The sequence below is a fragment of the Antedon mediterranea genome, chromosome 11 (genome assembly GCF_964355755.1).
Source record: "Antedon mediterranea chromosome 11, ecAntMedi1.1, whole genome shotgun sequence".
Classification (NCBI taxonomy): Eukaryota; Metazoa; Echinodermata; class Crinoidea; order Comatulida; family Antedonidae; genus Antedon; species Antedon mediterranea.
In genome coordinates this window covers 18,756,006-18,781,413 of record NC_092680.1, presented here as the reverse complement: position 1 = coordinate 18,781,413, position 25,408 = coordinate 18,756,006, and the positions used below count along the sequence as shown (strand labels likewise).

The 25,408-nt window shown below is 32.7% G+C and overlaps 2 protein-coding genes across 12 annotated transcripts in view; both read left to right on the top strand.

Moving 5' to 3' along the window:
- Nucleotides 1-19,688, top strand: part of LOC140062041 (spectrin beta chain, non-erythrocytic 2-like) — a 41,278-nt gene extending 21,590 nt beyond the window's left edge. Inside the window, exons 4-13 of the mRNA XM_072108085.1 lie at nt 4,465-4,554; nt 5,451-5,528; nt 6,782-6,874; nt 15,213-15,382; nt 16,155-16,267; nt 17,651-17,802; nt 18,279-18,395; nt 18,649-18,875; nt 19,088-19,256; nt 19,596-19,688. Coding sequence (XP_071964186.1) covers nt 4,465-4,554; nt 5,451-5,528; nt 6,782-6,874; nt 15,213-15,382; nt 16,155-16,267; nt 17,651-17,802; nt 18,279-18,395; nt 18,649-18,875; nt 19,088-19,256; nt 19,596-19,688 — 1,302 coding nt within the window. The remainder of the gene's footprint in view (nt 1-4,464; nt 4,555-5,450; nt 5,529-6,781; nt 6,875-15,212; nt 15,383-16,154; nt 16,268-17,650; nt 17,803-18,278; nt 18,396-18,648; nt 18,876-19,087; nt 19,257-19,595) is intronic.
- Nucleotides 19,573-25,408, top strand: part of LOC140062983 (uncharacterized) — a 116,802-nt gene continuing 110,966 nt past the window's right edge. For 8 of the 11 annotated variants that reach the window (XM_072109407.1, XM_072109406.1, XM_072109405.1 and 5 more), the window contains exons 1-9: nt 19,573-19,684; nt 20,035-20,185; nt 20,511-20,879; nt 21,071-21,175; nt 21,522-21,617; nt 23,631-23,753; nt 24,097-24,243; nt 24,431-24,585; nt 24,851-24,990. In XM_072109407.1, the coding sequence (XP_071965508.1) occupies nt 20,096-20,185; nt 20,511-20,879; nt 21,071-21,175; nt 21,522-21,617; nt 23,631-23,753; nt 24,097-24,243; nt 24,431-24,585; nt 24,851-24,990 (1,225 nt within the window). In that variant the 5' untranslated portion in view covers nt 19,573-19,684; nt 20,035-20,095. The remainder of the gene's footprint in view (nt 19,685-20,034; nt 20,186-20,510; nt 20,880-21,070; nt 21,176-21,521; nt 21,618-23,630; nt 23,754-24,096; nt 24,244-24,430; nt 24,586-24,850; nt 24,991-25,408) is intronic. The other 3 variants (XM_072109410.1, XM_072109409.1, XM_072109411.1) reach the window with 3 other exon arrangements.

Genomic DNA, 25,408 nt, shown 5'->3' with positions numbered 1-25,408 from the left:
TTATTAAAGGATAAAATCTTACTGGGCAGCATATTGGGCTAGTCAGACATGGATTAGTATATGACCATGGAAGAAGTAAAGGTTACTAGAATCTAGTTTAATTTCTGTTTGAAACACATTCCAATACTCCACTATTGCAGCTTGTTTTCCTCCTTAAACTCTTACTTTTTTCAAACAATGGGAATTCTTTTCTGTAGTGTTTTCACCTGTTCTTAATCAAAGTGCACATCTACTTTCCAAAAGCCCCTTATCATGGGAAGTGTACTTTATAAAATTAACCCTTTACCTTGTGGGTATAGCCCTACTTGTGACATTCATAAATAATTTGTAAATATCAAGTTATGCTAGACAATACAGAGAGAGGCAAGCTTCCCAGGGTGCATTATACTGGTCTTTTCATCATATTCATTGTTTAAATTCAAAAGCCATACCTTTATTATACTATGTTATTCCTTATTTATTTTTATCACAATGATGTGGTATACTTCAAACATTAGTTTTACATTGGTATATTTGACTAATGGCTGGCTGTAAAAACTTTTAAAAAGAAGCTATACCTAAAACTATTATGTATAGAAATTCATGAACTTTTTTTGAATGATACTGCACTGTCTTATATGTTGTTTGTTCATGGCAAGCTTGTTGGCAAAACATGTCCAATACTGTAACCCGTTCAATACAATTGTACCAGGGAAACTCTTCTCTGATTGTACTACATATCTCTACCACACTATTGTTTCATTTATTGTTTCCTGAACTTTCACTCTTAATGAACCAGACGTTTCAGTTTATCTTTTTTATTTTTAAGTATAAGGAGTTAGAAATAGTACAATGTGAAAAGTTTACCACTGATATTGTACTGTACTTCGTAAAAAAAATGATATAGGATTAATAACGTACTTGAACTTCCTTGTTTTTGGTTAGTTACGATGATATCGTATGTCTGCAATAAATAGTTTTTGTATGTGTCCATGGTTACAAAGATGACAAACACAAGTGACACTGCTGTGTTCAGACCATTACGTTAGATTCGCTTATCTGTCGAAAGATTTATATTATCTGCGCCTTTAAAATTAAGGGTTTAGACAGGATCACCGTTCCTTGTGCATGATTTCGGGTTTATTTATGATGCATAACGCCGATTCAACCATTTAAAATATAATTTTTATAATCAACTGCATTTTTCATGAATAACTATTATTTGCAGCACAACTTGTGGTAGAAAGTTTCCGTCTGAAGTGAGAATATTCACATCTAGTTGCCCTAAACTTGCACATGGCATTATGTAGAGTTGTTTAAAAGCACAAGCAAATAGACTATAATGATGCAAAAATAAACATTATTATTTATTAATAATATTATTTAATTACTTAACAATAATGTTTGTACTCTGGAAAATACATTTTTGTTTCTAAATTAAAGTGTGCTTCCCATTGTATCTGCCCCGCCTATTACACCTCATTACTTGCATTCCTATGTGTGTAACATCATTGTAAACAGCAGAACAGAAAATATATTTTGTATATTCTTCTTAAAAATCTAATGGAATTGAAATAATGGAATTGGTTGGATTCATTATGTATAGCACAATGTTGTACCAGACAGTTTATATGTTCATTGACACTAATTACCTAATCCATCATCACCTTCAGCTGACAGCCAGCAAAGTGATGCAGATTTAACCTATGACCTCAGAGTACAATCTATATTTCTAAGCTGTCACTTTAAAACTCAATTCTAATTCAATATGTATCATAATGGATCTGATTAATAATACTGCAGGTGAAAATAAAATAAATTTATTATTATAATAATGATTATTTTATCCAGACTCAGTGTATTGCTACCCAGATAAGCACACTCTTTTCAAATGTTTCAATTAAGCTTTACGTCCCATCCGAAGGGTGAGGCAATTGCAGCTGAAGGATTGAACCAATATTTATATGGTTCATTTATTTTAAACATTCTAAAACTTAAAAGTGTTCTGTAGTGTTTTAGATTACTTGACAATTAAAAATATTAATTTTTTGTATTTAAACAATTATATACAAAAAAAGGTTCCTACTGTAGAGTAGGTAATCATTTTGTAAATCGAAGTTGCTTCCAGCTTTGTGAGGTATCTCTTTTTTCCCAATCCACTTACAAACGTCAGAATGGACTGCCCATAAATGTCAAGCAGTTTAATAGAAATAAAAAATCTTTAAAAACATTAGCTGCAATTTTTGTTGCTTAAAACCAGAGTGGTGATGATTTGTTTATTGCTCACAGCCAAATTTAACAGTTATTACCAATAAACATATCCATCAATTTGACTTCTTTAATTCCCAGGCTATAATTTTGATTAAAACTGAAGAAAGGATCTAGTTTGTATAGGTATGAGAAATATTTACCAAAATACCTGTACAATAATTCATGATTCAATGTGTTGATAGAGTAGTCTATTCCTCCTCAGACTAGTCATTTAAAATTTAAGCAGTGAATTTTACCAGGAAGTGAAGATATTGTTATTTATAGAGGTGAATAAACTTGTATTGTAATTACCCCCTGGCTTATATGTTATTACAGTATTTTCATTTTATGATATAGTTTTTTTAAATTTCAGTGTTTCTCATAATCTTAAAAGGGTACAGTAACAAAAATTGTTATGACGATGTCCCCAGATCACATAGTCATTCCATAATTAGTTTCTAATGCTTCGATTTAACAGTGTTTTGGAGGCTGGGGGTAGTGTTGACTTGCTATGGAATTGTGTAGGGTGATCTTTTAGATTTAAACTCAAAACAATTTTATTCAATGCAAATCATGTTCGCTAAAAAGTAAAGGATATAGTGGTTCCCAATGTTTAGCAATGTTGTAAACACAACCACAATTTTGTTTAAAAAATAATAATGTACACAGCATGCAATTACAGTGCAAGAAAACTGTACAAGAAAATGATTTAATCTAAATGGTTGAAACAATTTATAGAATAACAAAAGTCAAAACTGCATTGTACACAGGCATTGACCCTTACGTTTGCAAATATGCACTACTGCATAAATGTGTACGCTCTTCTGCAACGTGATCGGTAAACGCCTGTCTTTACCTGTAAAATTCATAACGCATGAACTACCAAAGCCTTGGACTTAAGGTGTTTCATTCATGACTGATGCATCGTGTAATTATGTACAAAGTGAAACACTTGCATTGATAATTTTATAAATGGGATGACTGACCTTATTTGGAAGGGTATAATTATCGTAATTGCTGTTTATGTTAATTAACAATTTCAATTTATTTAAATATTCAAATTAAGTGCATCCATACTAAAACATATTACTGTTTCATATTTCTGCAACCTATTTGCAACCAATATATCTGCATCTTTCTCCTACTACTATTCTAGCAATCAATCCTCACTGTTTCTGAATCTTTCTACTTGCATCCTTACCTGCAACCCCTACATATCCTTCATGCAACCTCTTTTCAGATACACATTTCAACAACCATACCCAAATATTTTGTAGGACCGTGAACTCCTACACCCTTATTGCAACCCATCATAAGCCTACCATCCCATTCTTTATCCCTTTTCAGACACTTGATTTCAACAACCATACTCAAATATTTGTGGGACATCAGACATAATGTACCTACATAATTTACAACTTCCTTTCCGATTTTTATGAATATTTAATGCATAAAAATTTATCAAACATCTAGTAGATTTCCATTTACACACATGGGTGACTAGACAATTATGGAGATTCTGTTTAACTAAATTTGGTGTATTAATTGCCATTTGACTTCTCAATTCATATATGTATTACATAGATGGAAGCATATTATAATATTGTATTGGGCCAATGCAAAAAAATAAAATACAATTAATTAAAAAACAAAATTAGGTGAATGTTCTCCAAAGAGAGGATAATGCATCTACCATGATTCTTAGTACACAAACAATTTTGTCAGAGGAATGAAGATGATCCATGAAAAAAAGATCCGAAGCAGTATAAAAGCAAAATATAACAGCAAAATCAACTGATAGGTTTCTCGTATCGGAGATAGTTTCTCCGATTGCATTACTATATTATGCATTATGACTATTGATTGCTAGGTCTATTTGTAACATGGAATATTCTACGATGAATCATCATTTAATACATTTGATAATGCACAATATTAATGATATATATGATATACAATTATTCTCCCCAAACCACCCTTTCAGTGTTTGCAGAATTCAAAAAAGATTTGTGACCCTACCAGAGATTTTAGTTTCCCCCGAATGTCTTCACTTTAAAACTTTTAAACTAGTTGTAAGATTTGTACTTAGGATTCTCCAGTGTCAATTTTTGGTTACCATGGGCCTCGGGCAACTTATCTGATCTAATCTGATAATACTTATACTAAGTATTAACTAAATATACGAATACATTTTATTTCGTTTTTTAATATAGAAATTGTAATTATTTCTTTCAGGTCAACAAGAAAATCAGTGACCTGTACAAAGATTTCCGCGATGGGCATAACCTCATCTCGTTATTGGAAGCATTATCAGGAGAAAAAATTGTAATTATGAATTTTATGATATGGGAATAAATAAAACTGAAGTTGGGTGAGTGGGTTAAAACTGATCTGAAATTAATAAGGTTTAACCTTCCAATACGGAGGAGGTTCGATGTCAAAGATGCTCAGTGAGTATATAGGGGACTTTTTGCATACATCTAAATTATTTTAGTGAGGTGAGAGGTCCATTGCTAGGACAGCAGGAGTATATGCAATTAACAACAAATTGTAATATAAGCTTGAATGAATTTGACACGGAGAAAACAGATCTGTTAATGTTGTTTAATTTCATATGATGAATGTACGCAAAATAGAACATTGATGTAATCCTTTGATGTCATCGATACCAAGAATTTTGGAATTTCCCACATCAGCATCATCATTGTACATAATGTTATGCAAATAAGCTGTTTGTATTTCCACTCCCTATTAAGTCGTCTTATTTCTACTTTGGAATAGAGGGCAGCAAATAGAAATTTAAGCTGTTGTCACAATATTGCTACAGGATTAAGATACCGTAAAGCTTCTAATAGTATCCCCTGGTTACTATTCTTTGATTGTGTTTTTAGGGTGACAATATTGGAGTAGGGATTACAATTTAGAGTAGAGTTTACTCTATTATTATGCTTAATCTAGGCACTTGAAATAGTAACCCACCAGACCTCATCACCCAGATGTTGTTCATTTAACTAATTCAATAGAAATATTAATTCTTGCAGACTTCTTTTAATGTCATTTATATTCATTTAATAGTTTGTGTGTGTGGGGGGTGGGCGTGGGGTGGTTGAAGGGTTAAATGGTAAACAATTTTCACATCTTCATCATATGCCAATTACATCTATAATTTTACTGTGTTGAATGGTCTGTCAAATAACTAAGATTTTTAAAAATCATTTTAGCCTCGAGAACGTGGAAGGCTTCGTGTCCATCGTCTGCAGAATGTTGGCAACGCACTTAGATTTTTGGAGCAGAAAAAGGTATAATTATGGAAACTTTTATTTTTAGTTCTCTTCCAACATTGTTGAGTTACAGGGTCCCATGCTTAATAAGTCTTGTATAAAGCTCTGTCTACACTATCAAACTTTATGTGACAAAAATGCGATGTGCCCATATATGGAAATGATGATGTTACTACCATATTTGGGCATATAATTACTATATTCGACAATGATGTGTTTTGGCCATGATAAAAATCATGGTACTGAGTGAACAGGGATTAGAACTTGAGGCAGTGTTAACTATACCAAGAAACAAGAAACAGCTAGTCACTCAATATTGTGTGAAACAAATTTGTTTATAATAAAATAGAACACTATCAAGGGGATAATACCTTCAAGACCCAACAAAGTGTCCCCTTAATAGAGGTGTCCCTGAATAAGGATTGTCTATAGTGTATATTACCCCTTATTTTTTCACATAAATGTCCCCTTAATAGAGGTGTCCCTGAATAAGGATTGTCTATAATGTATATTACCCCTTATTCTTTCACATAAGTGTCCCCTTAATAGAGGTGTCCCTGAATAAGGATTGTCTATAGTGTATATTACCCCTTATTTTTTCACATAAATGTCCCCTTAATAGAGGTGTCCCTGAATAAGGATTGTCTATAGTGTATATTACCCCTTATTTTTTTCACATAAATGTCCCCTTAATAGAGGTGTCCCTGAATAAGGATTGTCTATAGTGTATATTACCCCTTATTCTTTCACATAAGTGTCCCCTTAATAGAGGTGTCCCTGAATAAGGATTGTCTATAGTGTATATTACCCCTTATTCTTTCACATAAATGTCCCCTTAATAGAGGTGTCCCTGAATAAGGATTGTCTATAATGTATATTACCCCTTATTTTTTCACATAAATGTCCCCTTAATAGAGGTGTCCCTGAATAAGGATTGTCTATAGTGTATATTACCCCTTATTCTTTCACATAAATGTCCCCTTAATAGAGGTGTCCCTGAATAAGGATTGTCTATAGTGTATATTACCCCTTATTCTTTCACATAAGTGTCCCCTTAATAGAGGTGCCCCTGAATAAGGATTGTCTATAGTGTATATTACCCCTTATTCTTTCACATAAGTGTCCCCTTAATAGAGGTGCCCCTGAATAAGGATTGTCTATAGTGTATATTACCCCTTATTCTTTCACATAAAGTGTCCCCCTAATAATGGTTCCCTTGAATAGGGGTGTCTACTCTGCATGTTTTCAATCTTTTAAAATTGTTTTCATAGGTTATGTTGGTCAACATCCGGAGTGATGAAATCGTCAACGGCAACCCAAAGCTTACTCTAGGCCTAGTTTGGACCATCATTCTACACTTCCAAGTAAGTCTTATGATTAAAAAGAAAATAACACAATAACGACCTTTCTAAAACTCTGTCTACACTATCAAACTTTATGTGACAACAAAATGTGATACTTCTACAAATTTAGCACATACTTCAAGTTTGAAATGCCATTCCAATTAATATTTTTCTTGTGGTTCAAACTCAAATTAACTGTTCAAGCAGTCCTAAAACATCCATAAATTATATCATATATTTTTTATTTGATTACAGTCTCCTGTGTTTTTGTATTACTGTGTACATATTTATAAATTTTATTTTGTAAATTAGTTCATTCATAAAGTACAAATCTTTTTGATTGTTCGAAACAAATACTCTTGATGCTATAAGGCCCTATTCTTTTTTTCTACTTCTCTTGAACACAAATTGGGTCAAGTGTGTGTTATTCATAGACTTACCCAATGACCATGTTGTATTCTCCATGAAAAGATCATTTTGCATAAACAATACTCAACTCAGTATTTTGTTAGTAATTTAATGCATATATACATTTATAGCTGGCCCACTCATGTTGTTGTATAGGTATAAGCCCATCAGGATGATGGGTTTATATCTGAGTTGCTACGAAAGGAATATATTTGCTCAGCCAATAACGTTTTGTAAAAGTTTACCAAGTCTGTTATGTCAATATATTATAGTATATAGTAGGTTTGTTTTGATAATGATTAACCTTGGTATGTCAAAACTTCATTTGCTAGACCCCTATATAAACTATCAGAAGGTGCTGGGGTTCTTTCCATGCAGTTTCCAGCTAAAACAGCTTGCACTGGTTCAATGAGGTCACACAACCTGTCCTAAGATGATCAGTAATTTGGTACTATTTATTATTTGAAGGTGTATTCTATACAATGAAACGTGATGGATTATTTAAACATTGATTTGCGGATTGATGTAAGTTGGTTTTTAGAAAGATGGAACATTTTTATGTGTATTGACTTATAATCTGGGTAGCCTACTATGGGTTGTACAATCTACGGAGCTCTTCACTTCATTATCAACACTCCTGGTCATCTTACGGCCATTTGGTAATTGTTAGTTGCGTATATCCACACTGTATACCTATTTTGGTTTGTCTCTCCTTGCTTCACATGTTTTCGGTAAATTTGTCATTGTCTATATGTCATATAAACCTAAATGTTTTTGGTACTTTAGTACTTTCTGATAATATTTTATGCTACATATTTTTATATTATTTATTCGTAATAATTTAATTAAAAAGAAAATGAAATTCATTTTATAGAATTTTATTGCGAAAAATTATTTTTACCTCTGCACATTCAATTGAATATAATTTTATTTTGTTTTATGGTATCAATATCTTAGTCATTACAATTGCAAATCTATTTTTAATGCACTTGGTTATTATAAATAATAATAATGTTTTTCTCAATGGAATCGTAATGTTTACAAATTGAATAATTATACAGAGAGATTCTTCCAGTCAATCTACTTTGCTGTACATAAAGCTCTCACTACTGATTGGTCGTTTAAAACTGTTAGGTCAACAATGTTTGCCCTCATTAATCACTCTAATTGTTTGTATTGCCATGGTATTCTCCCTCAAAGATGGCCGACATTATTTTATGGGAAGTTGTAAATAGTGATAATGGTGCCAATCAAGTATGATGTTGATGAATTAATATATGGGAAGTTGTAAATAGTGGTAATGGTGCCAATCATGTTTTGATGATGTTGATGGGAAGTTGTAAATAGTGGTAATGGTGCCAATCAAATGGGAGATTATAAAGACAGACTTCCAAGTCTTCTGATTACAGGAGTTTCCTGATATTTTGAGTTATCCTCCTCCCTTTCTTGCAAAATTGCAATTTCTTCCAATTGTTTTAGATGGAAAAAACCATCCTGATTTATGAAATAAATAATATTATAAATGTATTATTTAAGCTCTACAAACTAGGCTCTATGCCTAATTAACTAAAGATGAACAAACATTTTGTAGGTTTTTTGCTGCATTCTTATTGTTTACTAAAATAGATTTTTACCAGAATAAACTTTTTTTTTTTTTGGTTCCTTTTCACACACACATACATATTGTATTGTATTGTACTATTTATGTATGATGATGTGAATAAAGTTGGTATAGTTTTCTTCTTTTTACAACCTTTCACAAATTCTCCTGATTTTTCTTTTTTTCCAAATTGACACCTATATAAATATAATTAATACAATCTGAATAATGTTAATTACTACGTCTTACTATGAAAATAAACAATTTATTTAATTTAAATATTAACGTCGTAAGGTGGTTTCCCGATTAATCGTACGATCAAACGGTACTGGGTATGATCAACTAGCGTTCGTGTTCCCACCTAATCATCCATTCATAGAAGTACTGATGAAGATATCAATCTGTGGCGACAATAGAATGGACCCGAGACCTGGCTATCTTCGACTTTTAAATAATAGAAAGTTTAGGAAAATGTTTTTGTTAGACTAGAAATGTATGTTGTATGTACGGTATATAGAAAAATGGTTGTAGTTTTCAAAATTACGTTGTATAAGTTGCGATGTGAAAAACTGTTATTTGATCGTTAGTTGTCGTGTACATAAAGCAAAAACATAAATATAATTAAAAAAAATAAAATAAAAATCGTTAGTAAAACTTTTAAAAAGAGTAAAAGATGGAATTCAGTTGATTTAGAAGATTCTTCCAAAAGTTAAATTACAGCAAACCTTTTGTAACTTAATTGATTAATTAATGCAATGAATTGTCACAACCTAAATTTATAGAATTGTTATTTCAAATTGTCTCAAAACGTGGCAATCCTTCCTAATGCAAGAAGTCGTTTGTTATTATTTCATTCAGCAATTATTTTAGACGTATATTGATATTGAGACTTCTGGGAAATTTGCAGTGTCTTTACTATTGAACGATAAATTGGTGATACAGTATTGATGTTGTGCAGTGAAGCATGCTAACATGTGACACAATATTAAGGGCAGGGGTCTATATACTGTATTTGTACTACAGTAGTAACTATTCAAGATTGTATTATTTAATACAATATATTCCAAAATCACTGAAATTATATTTATCAATATATTATAATAATTTTGTTTAATAAAATTAAAATTAACTATCTCAGTTAATAAATGAAAATTGTTTAATATTGAATTTGGAATAAAAATTTCTTTCTCAATTAGCCATTACTTAAATACAATAAAAATATATAAAATATAAAAATGAGATGATGATTACATGATCAAAGTTACTACAATTATGTAAATGTTTTATTTTTTAGCTATAGTATTATTATATCAAAAACTTTGCTAGATTTTAATGAATTGTAATATTCAAATTGTGATATTTACATATTTGAAAGGCAAGTGTGTCTTATGTTAATCATGTGCTTTGAAGCATGTCGTCTTTTAACAACATCCTGATTCCATATTTAATTAAGCTGCAATATTTGATGCAGTTTGTATTTCATTTCACGCCGTTGACAAATCATTCTGGTCTCGTGTTATTGTTTGTGAATAGTGGACTGCAATTTGTATTTTCCCTGTTACAGTCATAATGAAAAAATCAATAAAGATTGTGGTGATACAACAAGGCCTATTAACTAAATATGCTGCACAGAGTACAGTACAGTGAGCAGTGCATCCACAACGTGGATACTGTACATCACATCATTAGTCTGGGCTTAGGTTTTCATCAGTTTGATTTCAATCAGGCCTAGCATCTTCACTAAACCTCATGCTGAGTATAGGCCTGTTTCTGTCATTTATTATCTTTAATCAAGGGGCCTAGGATGGTCAGATGTCATCAAGCAGTTGAACGTCTGTGTTTCAAAATCATCTTGTGATACGGATCACTGAAATAGATTTGTGGAACCGCATCAGTTTTGTTCAGGAAAATAGCTGGTGTATTTTTATTAATATGAAGAATATTCGATTCATGTCCGGATTGTGAAAGCCTTGCTGTGGATCATTTCTTAATGATTAGGCCTGCTTGTTGCCAAATCACATCCATGTCTGATGACATATATTTGCTTTAGTGTATGCTGGTATTATTCAACTTCTGAATGTGTTATATGTTTCATGGTGCAGTGTGGATTTCAACCTCATTATATTGGCACGTATAAGAAAGTAAAAAAATACAGAAACGGGGGGAAAAAAAAAGGTTTAGACATTGAAACTGTTTTTATTAAGAAATATTCTTGGTTACCTGACAAAAACATTTTAAAATATCAAATTAAAGGCTTCACAGTATAAACAAACATTTCAAATTTATACTATAAGTGATGTTGCTGAAAACAATTTTCCATTAACCCATTAACAGTATCCGGTATCTGAACAGTGAAATACTTGTTGCCCATGTTTTTTAATGTTGGAATATTATGTTAATGTAGAATAAAACTGTGATTCACATTTTGCCTCAGGAAACCTAATGACCAAAGTCTTATTAATCTATGTGTGAATTCAGAAAATAATTATGTTAATGAAGACACTTTCATGTTTTTAATGAGTCTCTTCAGGTGCAATTTCACATACAGTTCTTCTTAGAATACAGTTTTAATTTTCAATGGATAACAGATTCTGATTGTCTTCAGAATTTTGGATAATACGTTTACTTTACTGAATTATTGTTTTCTTATTCGTGGATGCAAAGGAGACTTAGTGATAAATGGTTACGTCAAGATTGGTATCATTGGTGTAAGGCATGTTGCATTTGTTTTTTATCAGAAGATCAGAAGAATTTTTTAATTAAGAAGGTTGCAATGTTGCTTTGGCATACATGCAGAATCTAGCTGTCTGTATTATTATGCTAGATCCTGCTTTCTACGTAAAAAAGCAATAATACTACGTACGCTAATTTAATTCATTCACATTTAGAAACTTACTACAGGTATTGTGATCTGTATGTGCCTTAATAATATGATATCAACATTATTAAGAACTAAACAGAATCTATATCACATTAGTGTTGTATGAGGAATATTGAAAGGCATATTCTGTGATGTGTTCACCTTTATGAAATTAAAGCATTAATTTGTCTGTAATTGTCACAGACATCCATTGATTCATTCATTAAAGTTTAAAGTCTGTCGAGTGAAAGGTCAGGGAATCACGTTCATCGGTATTTTGAATGATATTTTAATATTATTATTGGAATTATTGCTGATGCATGTGGAAGATTTCAAAGAAGAATTCATATATCTACATTTTTTGTTTGCACACTTGATATTTACAACAAAGCAAATGCATAATGAAGATGTTTGCGCTTGTTTCAATTATTTATTTGTTGTGTATAGTTCAGGGTAGCTTTTTCGCTACGTGAATCAAACAAATAACTTTCAAGTCAGTACTCGCAAGCGTGTTGTATTTTGTCAATCTGGTGAAGAAACAAACAGCGATTTTCTTTTTTCCTTTTTGAGGTGATAGAGTTGATTGGTGTTGACTTTTGTCTCTCTCTTGGCATATTGGTTTCTCACATGTTTGCCAAATTCTGTTATAATGCCTACACTTTGACATTTAAAAGGCAACACTAAAGAATAAATGTTATTGCTGTGAAGAAATGACACGTTTACTGTTGAGATATTTCACGAACAGAACTTTGCAAAAATGTCAGATTTAGATTATGTGTAATCTTTGACATCTTTTTGATATTTTCAATTTTGTTTGAATCGAGACACTTTTTGTTTTATGAAATGAATAAACTAAATCAAGATATTGAATGCTATGCCTGCATAGAATCATGGATTTACTAATAGCGGATTCTGAAGCCTATTGTATTTTCTTGTGGAAATATTTATGATAAATAAATCGGTATGGGCAATAGAGGAAGTAAACTTAAATGTTGTAGTGGTGCTACCGGGTCCAAAGAAGATCTTTACGCACCTGTCTCGGTTGCATCATTGAACGTCATTGATGAAGCAAGACCTTTAAAACGACGTAAAAAACATAGAATTGTGGACTCGCCCTTAATACCTCATAATGAGGTTGGAATAAGCGAGCAAAATTCAGACACAAGTGATTGTGAGAGTCGTCGTAGCGTACAGGTAAGACAAGGTTGTAGTACGACAATGATATACAGTTTGTATTGGTTCCACAGTCTTGTTTGTAGATAAAGAAAAGACGAGGCACTAAATTCTATGCTACTGAATTTCTCTGGGTTGTTGCACATTGTTGCTAGTAGTTTATATAAGGCTTCTATGATACTTCTTTTGATTTAATAAACACCATTGGCAGTTCTTGGATTTAGAGATATAGGTGTCTTAAAAATTGTAAAATTAAGTGCTAAACTAATTAGTAATATCCTATATCCTTTGCATTAAATTTTAGAAATTTAGGTTATCAGTTCTGGTCAAAACCTTGTCCAAGCTCTTTGTTGTATTCACCTATGACCACTACATCTTAGGCCTAGATTTGAGGCTGGTTTCCATAAACGATTAAGTTAACTGCCACTGTTTACAATATGTCTAACAATGCTCATCAGTGACTTTCATAGCAATTACAATGGAAGAGCCACACATCTTGTATACAAACCAGCATTAATAACATTTGTACATTAAATAATCAACAATATTCATTGGTATTGTGTTTAAAAAGTACAATATTTGTTAAGCTGATGAAAAATTAAATTATGAATTAAAATATGCATAACAATAGTGTAATGCGACATAACAACACAAAATTTAAATAATATTTTGCTTGCAGGTGGGTTGCCTAGGTTTCTCTGTTTTATTGATCATTTGCGGCTGTTTTAATTATAGTATTAAGGAATGAAATAACAATCTGTGCTTCTCAAAATATATCAGACTTTTCTTAACACAGTACTAGAATTCATAGCAAAAGCATAGAGCCTTTGAATTATAGTTAGGCCTAGCGAGTTGCGAGTTTGTGTGATATACCAACAAGAGTGGGATTTATGGATTATACATTTGTGAGTTATTCATATAAACACGTAAGGTGCTTTTAATTGTTTTTTTTTTAAAGGAGCATTGATTTTATTAGCTTATTAATAGTTTTTCATTGAGGTTAGCAAACAGTTAGATTACTACACTACTACTATAGTATTTGATGTATCTGTCTATTTTATGATTGCCATGGGATTTCTAGGGCGTAATTAGAATTGGACAAGTTACCAATATAATAAATTTAGGATGATATAATCTTAGCATTACCTTTGTTTAGAAACGTGTATTGATGTATTCATATATAATATAGTGTTTAATACATAATTCATTATAATGTAAAATGTTCTTACTAGTAATAGAATAATACGTAATTGTGGATTTATAAAAAGTCAAAGTACACAATAAATTTAACATATATACCATCGAATGGAATTATTATGAACCATCATTTTATTTGTTTGAATTCAAGAACTTGTAATTGCATACAGTAGTTGGAAGGCTATACAATATTATAAACATAAAAAACAATACAATAGACATACAATATTGATTTTTGATAAAAAAACTTAAATTTATATTTCTCGTTAGTGTATAACAATCATTCATGCAGTACGAGAATTACCATTTTAGTGATACCTGACTCATTGGGTCTCCTAATGATGCCTCCTTAATGACAGTTGCTAAGATACAGTACACCTGCTAGACTCCCTGCAGAGTGTCATGACATTATGCTAGTCTCCTTACAGATTGTTTGATGACACAAGTTCATTCCTTTCTTAACCTTTAGCTTCATGACATTCACTAGATCTTCATATGACAATCTTTATGATATTCTTATAAAACAAAATATTAGGTGGTTGATGAACTTTTGTTTTCAAATATATATTTTAGAGCAAAATTGTGAAAAACAACAAGCACGCTTTTATGTATTACATGTAACTACCATAAATATATGTAGTGAGGTAACAAAAATAATAATATGTAAAAAACAATGTAAGGGCGTGTGGCGCAGTTTGTTGGACGTTCGAGATTCGAATCCAACTCTCGCCGCATTGGTTGTATCCTTAGGCAAGATACTTTACTTACGTTTGCCTCTTTACACCCAGGTGTATAAATGGGAACCCGGTTATAAGATCAAGACACAACTTTGCACTGATTATTAGCTGCATTATAGGAGTATGTTTCCATACGTGTTTGATCCAAAAAATAACTGGGGTAATAATGTTCAGCGCTTAGAGGTTTCACAACATTAGGCGCTATATAAATCCAGGATATTATTATTATTAATAACAATACAGATATTAAATTGGAATGATGCAGAATTATTGTATTAATTTCTGTACATATTTGCAATACCGCCATGTTTTTGTTAATTGAAATAATTGGAATTTAAATGCAAACTAATGTATATTTACTATTTACTATTTTACTTGCTACAGATCTCTGACATTGTTGTCGAGAGCCATGTGGGTGAACAGGTCCAAGCTAAGGATGGTTTAATGTTTTGGGCCAAATGTGTAACAGAGGGCTACCCTGGAGTGACCATTAATAACTTTGGACAAAGTTGGCGAGATGGGTTAGCATTCAATGCAGTCCTTCACAGAAACAGGTAGAATATACATTTTCTTCTTACTCTTCACACACACGTCTTCTCGGATAAGGACTATAAACCGTAGGTCCAGTGTACACAACTAGCTCGTGTGCACTTTAAAGAACCTAGTACATCTTTCGAGACGAGTAGGGGGTTACCCCGGTGTATTAGTACATCACAGCCACTGATCACCAACTGGGTCCTCTGGGAGATCAGTCTTTGACTGAAGAGGTCACCCAGTATAAAAATGAACAAACAAACAAACGCATACAAACAGCTATTAATGATTCAGAAATCTAAGGTAGAAAGGTATAAAGTAAAGGAATTCTGGTCCTCAAGATTAACTGGAAACTGAGAAAATTTGGATTTGGCCCTCCACCGACACACAGCAGCCAGCAGTGCAGCGCTTACCTGATCAGCACACTACAGATGATCCCCATCTCTTTTCGAATAGTGTACCAATTTCTTTAACATGCTCTATGAGAGTAAAGCATCTTGGCTAAGGATGCAATCAGTATGGTACAGGATTGAATGTGATATCATAACACCATAACTCCAGAATAATTTTAAGGAAATTCAGAAAATATCCATTTTAAAGAATAGGACAATTTGGTAAAATTGACTAATAATGAATAATATGTCCAGTGTGTAGCACAATTCCTATTTTTAGGCATCTCGTTTTTAGATATTTACTACCAAAAAACAGAATCAAACGAAAACCTGGACCGTATTGTAAAAAATAAAGTTTACTGAAGCAGTGACATAAGAATTTGTTACTTTTACTTTACAGACCAGATCTGATAGATTTCAAAAGCCTCAATCCAAGGAATCATCGTGGTAACTTGGAAAATGCCTTTGCTGTGGCTGAATCAGTCGGTGTACCTCGCTTGCTTGATCCAGAAGGTATGTAACATAAGATTTTTCTGATCAGAATTATTCGTTCAAACAACAATTATTATACAGTACTCAGTAGTCGATTTTTCTTCATTCATTTTTAGTCGCGTGGAAGCGACTCTATAGTTCACTATGTCGGTCGGTCGGTCGGTCTGTCTGTCTGTCTGTCGGTCTGTCGGTCGGTCTGTCTGTCTGTCTGTCGGTCTGTCTGTCGGTCTGTCTGTCTGTCTGTCGGTCCGGTATCACTATGCGTTTTATCGCTTTATGACCTTATCTTGATATCAGTTTAATCTAGCTAAGTCAATTTTTCACAGAATATTCCTTATGGCCAGGAATCGATGTGGTTATGTTTTCACGGCGCGCAATAAAAAATTACGCGGTCTACGCACGATTTAACGAAATCACGTTTGTAATCATATCTTAACAACCATGAATCACAATTAAATAAAATTTGGTACTCATAAATTTCAGGGCATAAATCATCATATGGCAATACAATTACGTGCGTAGCGCATGTAACGCATGCGTAAGCGCGCTTAAAATTTTCAAAATTTATTTTCGATGAAATAAGAGTACGTTTCAGGCAATTTTAAGCGTTTACAAAATTGCCATGAGTGCGCAGATTTTTGCGCGCGCACTGCGCGTTAAATGTTATTGCGCACTCTTTTTGCCCGATTTCTGTTTTCTTGACATACTTTTCAACTCGAAATTACGTTATACGAGCACGTCAAAAGTGACAGGCTACGCACGTGTAAATTAAAAAAATATAAATGTTTTTAAACATTTCAACATTTTTAAACATGTTCAGTAATTTCGGTCAGTATAGTTCACTATGTCGGTCGGTCCGTCTGTCTGTCTGTCTGTCGGTCTGTTTGTCTGTCGGTCCGGTATCACTATGCATTGTAGCACGCGACTTAATGGCTGTTGGCCTTGTTTGTTTAGAGGTTGGTATAAGGCTCCTTTACTTCCAATTTCAATCCCTGAAACTGTAAATTGACTGTTTCAAATAAATGTGAATGAATAAAGAAAAATGTAATTTGCTGATCCCATTTAGCTTGTGTTGACTCTCATTTAAAATAAATTGACTGTTCCATATTCATAATATCGTTTATATAAATCATGAGATTATTGCTGTCGACTACAATAGACCCACTGCATACTTATAAAACACATTGATATTGCAGAAGTTTATATTTATAATGGTGATGATCTCTAGGTGCTAGATATGATTGATAAAGAAAATACAATGGCTTATCCCCACTCTTCCCAACATCTTCTCTAACGTGTATAAAGTTTCATTTTAATCCATGTGGTGTCCGAGTCATTGGCAATAGCATAATATAATAATCAAAATAGAGATAACATTAGTACTTTTCATTTCATTTCCTCCAGATGTGGATGTTGCCAGTCCAGATGAGAAATCAATATTGATGTATGTATCGTCCCTCTACGATGTCTTCCCAAAAGTGCCAGCACCTCCAGTGCAACAGGCAACTGTCACAATGCACAAATCCTCAGTACAGCATTCATCTGTTGTAGTTAGTGTAAGTATTTTAAAATTTAAAGCAGACATACAAGAACCGTGGCTGATTCAGGATTAAGGAGCGTGGCCTAAAAATGAAGTGCTGGACTTAACCTAATTTCCTATTCTTTGCATTGCAATTATCAACGTTTAGGAGGCAAGCACCAGCCCTGGGATCCACCTCTAACAAAAGTATTTATGATCAACTTTGTTTAGAAACTTTTAATCTGAATGCAATTTCCTGCCTACCTTACTTGGATAAAGTAAAACATGTTGTGTGGATACAGATATGTTTGTGCTTTCAGACTCATTTTCCTATAGCTTTATTCTGGAACAAGTTCTGCGCTTTAAGTGGTAATATGTTGTTAATGTTTCTTTTTATTAGTCGCGTGGACGCAACTCTATAGTTCACTATGTCGGTCTGTCCGTCTGTCCGGTATCACTATGCGTTTTAGCACGCGACTTATGGCTGTTGGCCTTGTTTACTATTATTTTCAGTCGTCAGAGCCGGTATGGGAGGCCTACCAACAGGAAGCCAGATCGTTAATGGACTGGATTCAACAGACTACAATTAAAATGGATGACAGAAACTTTGATCAACATGCTGATATAAAGGTAAAAGAAAGTCTCAAGTCAAATTCATTTTTGCATAGCATTGCCAAAGTTTTGAATGTCTTGATAAAATTACAAATATATAGTAAATTCTAGTGTGAAAATTATATTTTAATTTTAGGTATTAGATGTATTAACCCCAATACATTAAAAACTCATAAAGTGTTCATTTGTGTATGTCAGCCAATCAATTTATTCAGTAATCTTTTGTGCATCACTATCAAGTTGTTTTTTTCCTCACCTGTTAACCATTTAGAAGCTGCAATCGGAACTTACGCACTTACGCTCACAGGATGTCCCCACCAAGCTAGCTGATTTGCGAAAGACTGTTGCCAAGTACCACAAACTGAACACAGAGCTCCACAAAACAGGGCAGATGCGTCCCCCATCTGTCGTGCATGCACGTGAGCTAGAGTCAGCATGGGAAAAACTCATCACAGCAGAACAACAACGAGAGAATGCATTACAAGCACTTTTATCAAGGTATAGTGACAAATATTTAGTTTTGTGTCAAACATTCATCAGGTACAACTATGCTCTATCAAAGTGTATGTGACAAATATGGTAGAGATATGACATCATCATGTCCATATATTATTTATCCAATTGAATCAAACCATTGATTTGGCTACTAAAACATTTGTTTAGCTCCATTGTAGAATATGCAACTTATATTTTTCTGGGTGTTTTTTAAGGAATCGTCATTTATCAGAGCTTGGTCAGAAGATACTGGACCAGATTGAGTCTGTGAACTTGGATCTTGACAGCGTTGAAAGTCAGATCAAAGAAGTTGAAGGTAGTTCAGGTCGTTTGACTGGGGCTGACATCAAGCGCACCATTGAGGTGATAGAAGGAAATATTATGGTAACTAAACAATATTCTCTTATATTTAAAAATTTTTAAAATAATTTTCTTCCATTCATTATTCCCAATCTTTAATCATATAATAATAATACATAAAGAAAGGAAGTGGCAACCAAGAAATTTTCAAACTTTAAGCCCTGTCTAAACTATTCAAACAAAAAAGTATGCCTAAATATGGTAGTGATATGCCCAAATATAGTAGTGATATGACATCATCATGTCTATATATGGACACATCACATTTTGTTTTCACATAAACTGAATAATCAATAATGAAATCATTTTCAAAAGTAAATGCAAAGTATTCGTGATTAATCTGTCATTTTTCTTTTTATACAGACTTGTAAAAATAATATACGGACTTTGTTTAGCAATGTACAGCAACTAAAGGAAGGGCAATTCGAAGGATGGAAAGACCTATTAAAAAAGTAAAAATTGAAATTTTATTCCCTTATGATTACATTTGTATGCATGCATGATATTGATGTGGTTGACAGATGATGAGCTTTCAACGATATAGGAACAAGTCATGTTAATTAATTGTGCGCATTGTTCCGCCCTATTCTCTCTCTCTATTCTGATCGTGACACTGTTTTTGTGTCCAGATGATGACCAACAACGCATGAATGTGTAGGTCATAGGTCGTCAGCTCGATTAGTATTTAAGAACCATAATAGAAAGCATGGCGATTCTCTGTTTGATTTGGGATGAATTAGAAATATAAATTAAAAGAGTGTATTAATGTGAATTTAAAACAATTTTTTTTATGTTCCTGTAGAGTTGAGGCTCTTGAGAAGCGTGCGTCTTCCATTGAATCCTACAAAATAACAGTGAAGCCAATGGTGTCACCAAAACCAGCAGCTGTGCAACTTGACCCTAAGCTACTAACATCAATCAATGAACACATTACCTGGGTTGAGAATAAATCGGTGAGTCTTTTTTCTATCATAAAAAGGGAAATTGAGAGTTTAAAAAGGCATGTCATAACAACAGCATAGGTGGACATTTTGGTTCCCTGAAAACACAGATAATGAACAGTAGTACAGATATCTTTCCACTAAGGAAGTTCTTGAAATAGTTTTCTCTGAGCGTCTAAAGACTGTCCAATTCAAAAATTTTACTTGAGATAGAACGCAGCTCAGTAAAACAATTAATGTTAAATTGAATTAATGCTTAATACAGTATTTTATGTTCAAATGTATGTTTAATTGTTACTGATCTGTTATCGATAATTGATATCTCTTCTTCAAACAGGTTGAAATTTCAAACACCTCGTATGGCACAGACTTGGCAAGTATTCAAAATGCAGTATCCAAGGCACGATTTGATGAGAAATCTATCCAGGCTTACAAAAACAACATTGATCGTTGCCGGCAAACTCACAAAAAGTTAAAGGGAGATGAACGCGAACACTACGGAAAACTTCTTGCAAAACTTGAGGAAGGTTTCAATCATCTGAAGGATATGGCCAGTAAACGAATCGGCGACTCAGATGTGTTATTGAGGTTTGTCCAAGAAGCTACAGAAGAACTGATGTGGTTGGACGAGAAGGAGGAACAAGAGTCTGCACGTGATTGGAGCGCTAAAAACTTAGATATAGAAGAATTGGAGAGACACCACATGGTGATTTTAAAAAATTGTTTGATGAATTGAACATATTCTAGGAAAAAATTTCAACATAGAAGGAATATATATGCAAGAACATTTTTATTTAAGAAACAGCCTAATTTTTAACAAACCTTTTTTTGACTGTTGAGATACTATAGCCAAACCCAGACCAAGACATTATTAATTTTATTAATTGTTTATTTCAGAGTCTACTCCAAGAAATAGAAGCGAGAGAGAAGCCATTTAATACAATTCTTGAAAGAGGTCAACAGTATGTACTACAGCACCATCCAGGATCTGAAACCATTAGGGTAAGACTGCATGTCATGCATTTTAACAAGCAATATTGAATCTCTTGGATCTAGATGAATTATTAAAAAAATTTGTATTTATTCTTGAAAAGAAAACACCAGATTTAAAGTCCAGATTCTATGCAGTAGTTGGAGAAAGCTCCAGACTATTAGTTACATATTTTATGTGTGAACTATTATTCCATTCTTAAACACTATACAATGTTTCTTGCTCTACCAGACACTGATATTGTGAATAAGATTGAATTTCATATATTTGGACACTCCAACAAACCCCCTCCCCTCACCCCCAACTCCAACAAAATTAAAGGCTTCAAAATATACATTTATACTCTTTATCTTCTAGGCCTATATGACTACAATGCAGTCCCAGTGGGCGTGGTTGATTCAGCTCTCAGCATCCATGGAAACTCAATTAAAATATGCTGCTGAATATCATCAGGTAACCCTTGGCTTAACTCACAAAATTACTCACATTTCTTTGAGGAGGTCACATGGGTATTAAACTATTCTGATATAACCTAATGTTTTACCTAATATTGATTTATATCTATATTTCTTGAATTAAATATTTACACACATTTACAAAAAAACAAAATACTAAGAAATTACAACATTTTCATTATAAGTTTATTTTCATATACTGTTTCCTTATCCCCTGGAATGTGATTTCATCAAATAACAATACAACCAAATTATTATAAATAAATCATCATTATCCATATTTTGTTTTTCATCATGATTCATGCATATTTATACCTTTGTTTTGCAATTTTAATTTTGATTGCTATTATGTCATGTTCAACTAATATCATTTACATTAGGCATTCGTTCTATTTCATATGTTCATGTATGTCATTGCATTGTACTGTTTCTGTTTAGTCCTATGTTTTGCCATGTGGCTAATTTTTGTAATTCATGATTTTAAATTAATTTGCATGTTCGTTGAATGAATTATATTGGTTTCTGGTTTGTTTTGCTAATAACTTGCATGTGGCCAAAATTGTGCATGTTCATCATTTTTATTTACATATATTAAACAGAGAAGACAATCTTTAAACCATCACATACCATCACTAAACACAGACTTACTGTACATAAACTAGGCAATAATGTACATATGAGCAACAACTGTACATATACTGTGTCAAACTGTACATATATACTGTCATACTATACACATACTTGGCAATACTGTACACATACTTGGCAATACTGTACATATACTAGGAAATACTGTACATATACTGGGAAATACTGTACATATACTGGGAAATACTGTACATATACTGGGAAATACTGTACATATACTGGGAAATACTGTACATATACTGGGAAATACTGTACATATACTGGGAAATACTGTACATATACTGGGAAATACTGTACATATACTGGGAAATACTGTACATATACTGGGAAATACTGTACATATACTGGGAAATACTTTACATATACTGTGTCATACTTTACATATACTGTGTCATACTTTACATATACTGTGTCATACTTTACATATACTGTCATACTTTACATATACTGGGAAATACTGTACGTATACTTTGCCATACTGTGCATTTACTGTTTACAGTTTTAGTTTTGATTATTACTGAAATACTTATATTTTATATTTAAAATCACATTTTTAAAAACATTCAAAATATCTATATATATATACATTTTTTAAACAGCTCATTCAAATGTGTTTTGATAGTGTTTATACCTATTGAGCTTTACTAAATCTAGCCAGCTATTTTTATTTATTTTTTGTAATGGGTTGTATTCAACATAGTTGTATCACACCATACAGTATTTCTGGTCTCACTACATCATTTTTATTTTTTTTGTTTTCTTGTTGCTATGTCTGGTGGCGTTTGTCTTATCGGCATGCTTTAAACAAATTAACATGAAAGGCACTAAATGACGAATGATGACGCATTTTAGAGCTACAGTAGAAATAAGGTATCGAACAGCATGCTTGAAAAAGCTAGAAATTAAATTAAAAATTTCTGTATACAGAAATTTCAAATGCATACAATGGCATAAAAATCATTAGTGTATGCATAAACAGTTTACAATGATAGAAAATACCTTCTTTGAGGTCAGAGGTAAGATTTTATTGACCCGCGTTGAACTTTCACCATCGCGATACATCTTTTGAATCCGCGTTTTTCCCATCTGCACATAAGTTAAGTTCCTTCAAGGTTTTCAACTCGTAGGTAAGTTTTTTTTTCTTTTGTATTACTGTTTATTTTTCATAAATGTCATAGCTATGTATAGTGAACATTATTCAGCATTTGATTTCTATACTAATTTCTCATGTCTCATGCTAATAAATTCTTTTTTTTCAATAATGTTATGTTGTTTGGTTAATGCATGTTTGGTTTTGAATAATAACTTTTTATGTATGTTGTTTTACTCTTTATTAATGTGTTGTTTCCTTCCCTCCGCCTAGTTTTTTAATGATGCAAGAAATTGTGAGCAAAGGATGGTGCAATATATAGAGGAATTAAATTCCCAATATAACCCAGTAGACGCAACAGAACAGCAATTAGATGACCTTATCATTGCAATGGAAGTAGGTCAAATCTTTTTCTTATTTATTTTAAATTTTGATTTCATTGATACAAATGATGCATTACTTTTTTTGTCAAAACGGTCCAGTTATAAAAGCAATTCTGATTTTTTTACAATGACCGTACAAACCAAAGTTTCATCTACATGACTTTGATATCTGAAACCAAGGTCCTAGAATCAACCAACTTTCCAAACCAAACTCAATGATGTATGCGAATAGTACATTTATTTGATGTCATAAGTGCTAGGTCAAAGGTCGTCCAAAATCAAAAGATCCTTTTAATGTCCAGTTAGTATACTTTCTAGATCACAAAATCAAATACAAAAACATTTTTATTTTTTAGAAAATGAAAGAGAATATTTTAAAACTGCAACCCGTCCTTTTAGAATTAAATAAGATAAGCCAACAGGTAGTGCCATTAAAGCAACGCAGACAACCTCTTAACGGACGTATCGCAGTTTATGCGGTTTGCAGTTACTCTGGTATTGATGTAAGTATAATCCCTTAATATTACTCTGTCAACCATGTTGCCACTCCTTGAGTACTTTTGGTGGAGAAGTGTGAATTACAAATTCCGTTCGGAATATGTAAAATTAAAAACTGTGACTAATAATATTCATAAACCTTAAACCATAATATTTTTAAAATACTTTTAAACACATAATTCTTTTTGCCAGATATCTGTTTCAAGAGGTGAGAAATGTGTTCTTCTAGACAATTCAGACAGACTGAAATGGAAAGTAATAAACACAGTTGGACGCGAGGGTACAGTCCCCGGCATTGTGTTCATGATTCCGCCTCCATATGATGGAGCCATTCAGTTATCAAAACAGTAAGTTTTCCATTCCAATATGCAAGGGATGAATTGATTGGTAGATCTTAAAAAACTTCTGGCCTAATTAGACTATTCTTATGTCATCTCTTGTAAACTATTAATCTATTTATCCCCCAAATATGTTTTGTTAATGTAATTCATATTGTTACTACATTCTATCCAAATGACCGAGTGAATAAAATTGTCCGAGCTGTGCATATATATATACACACGTTTGAGTGACTGCCATCAAAATTGTTAGTACTTTTTAAAATCTTGACAGACTTGAGGTGAAATTTCAAGAATGCTTAACATTTTGGAGTACTACTTACACCAAGCTGATGCAGCGACGCCTTGAACTGACTGATTCTGCACAAGGCTCTATCACAACGACTGAAGAGAGGACTATGAGAACTGTTAATGGTGAATATAGAATTACTCACTTTTACTTGGGTGTAGATGTACTATAATCTGTATTCTAATGTGTGTTGTGATTGGCTGACCCCCCCCCCCCCATAGATATAAGAAGTAGAAGCTCAACACTAACACAGTCCCAGAGATGATGGCATGACTTGGCTGTCATCCCATTGACTTTCTTGATAAACAAATTCATTTCGTGCATTCAGGATTATCCAGAAAATTTTGATAATTCTGATATATGTTTTCTATATACAAACAATGTATATTGAAAATATATTGTCCATGTATGTGCTAGAGAAGTCTAAAAATAAAGAGGGGGTGATTTTAATATTAGACTGGACAGAAGAGCATAGTTTTAGACTGGTTGGAAGGCATTAAATAATGGTACTTTTTACAATACTGTAGGTTGTTACGCTAATTT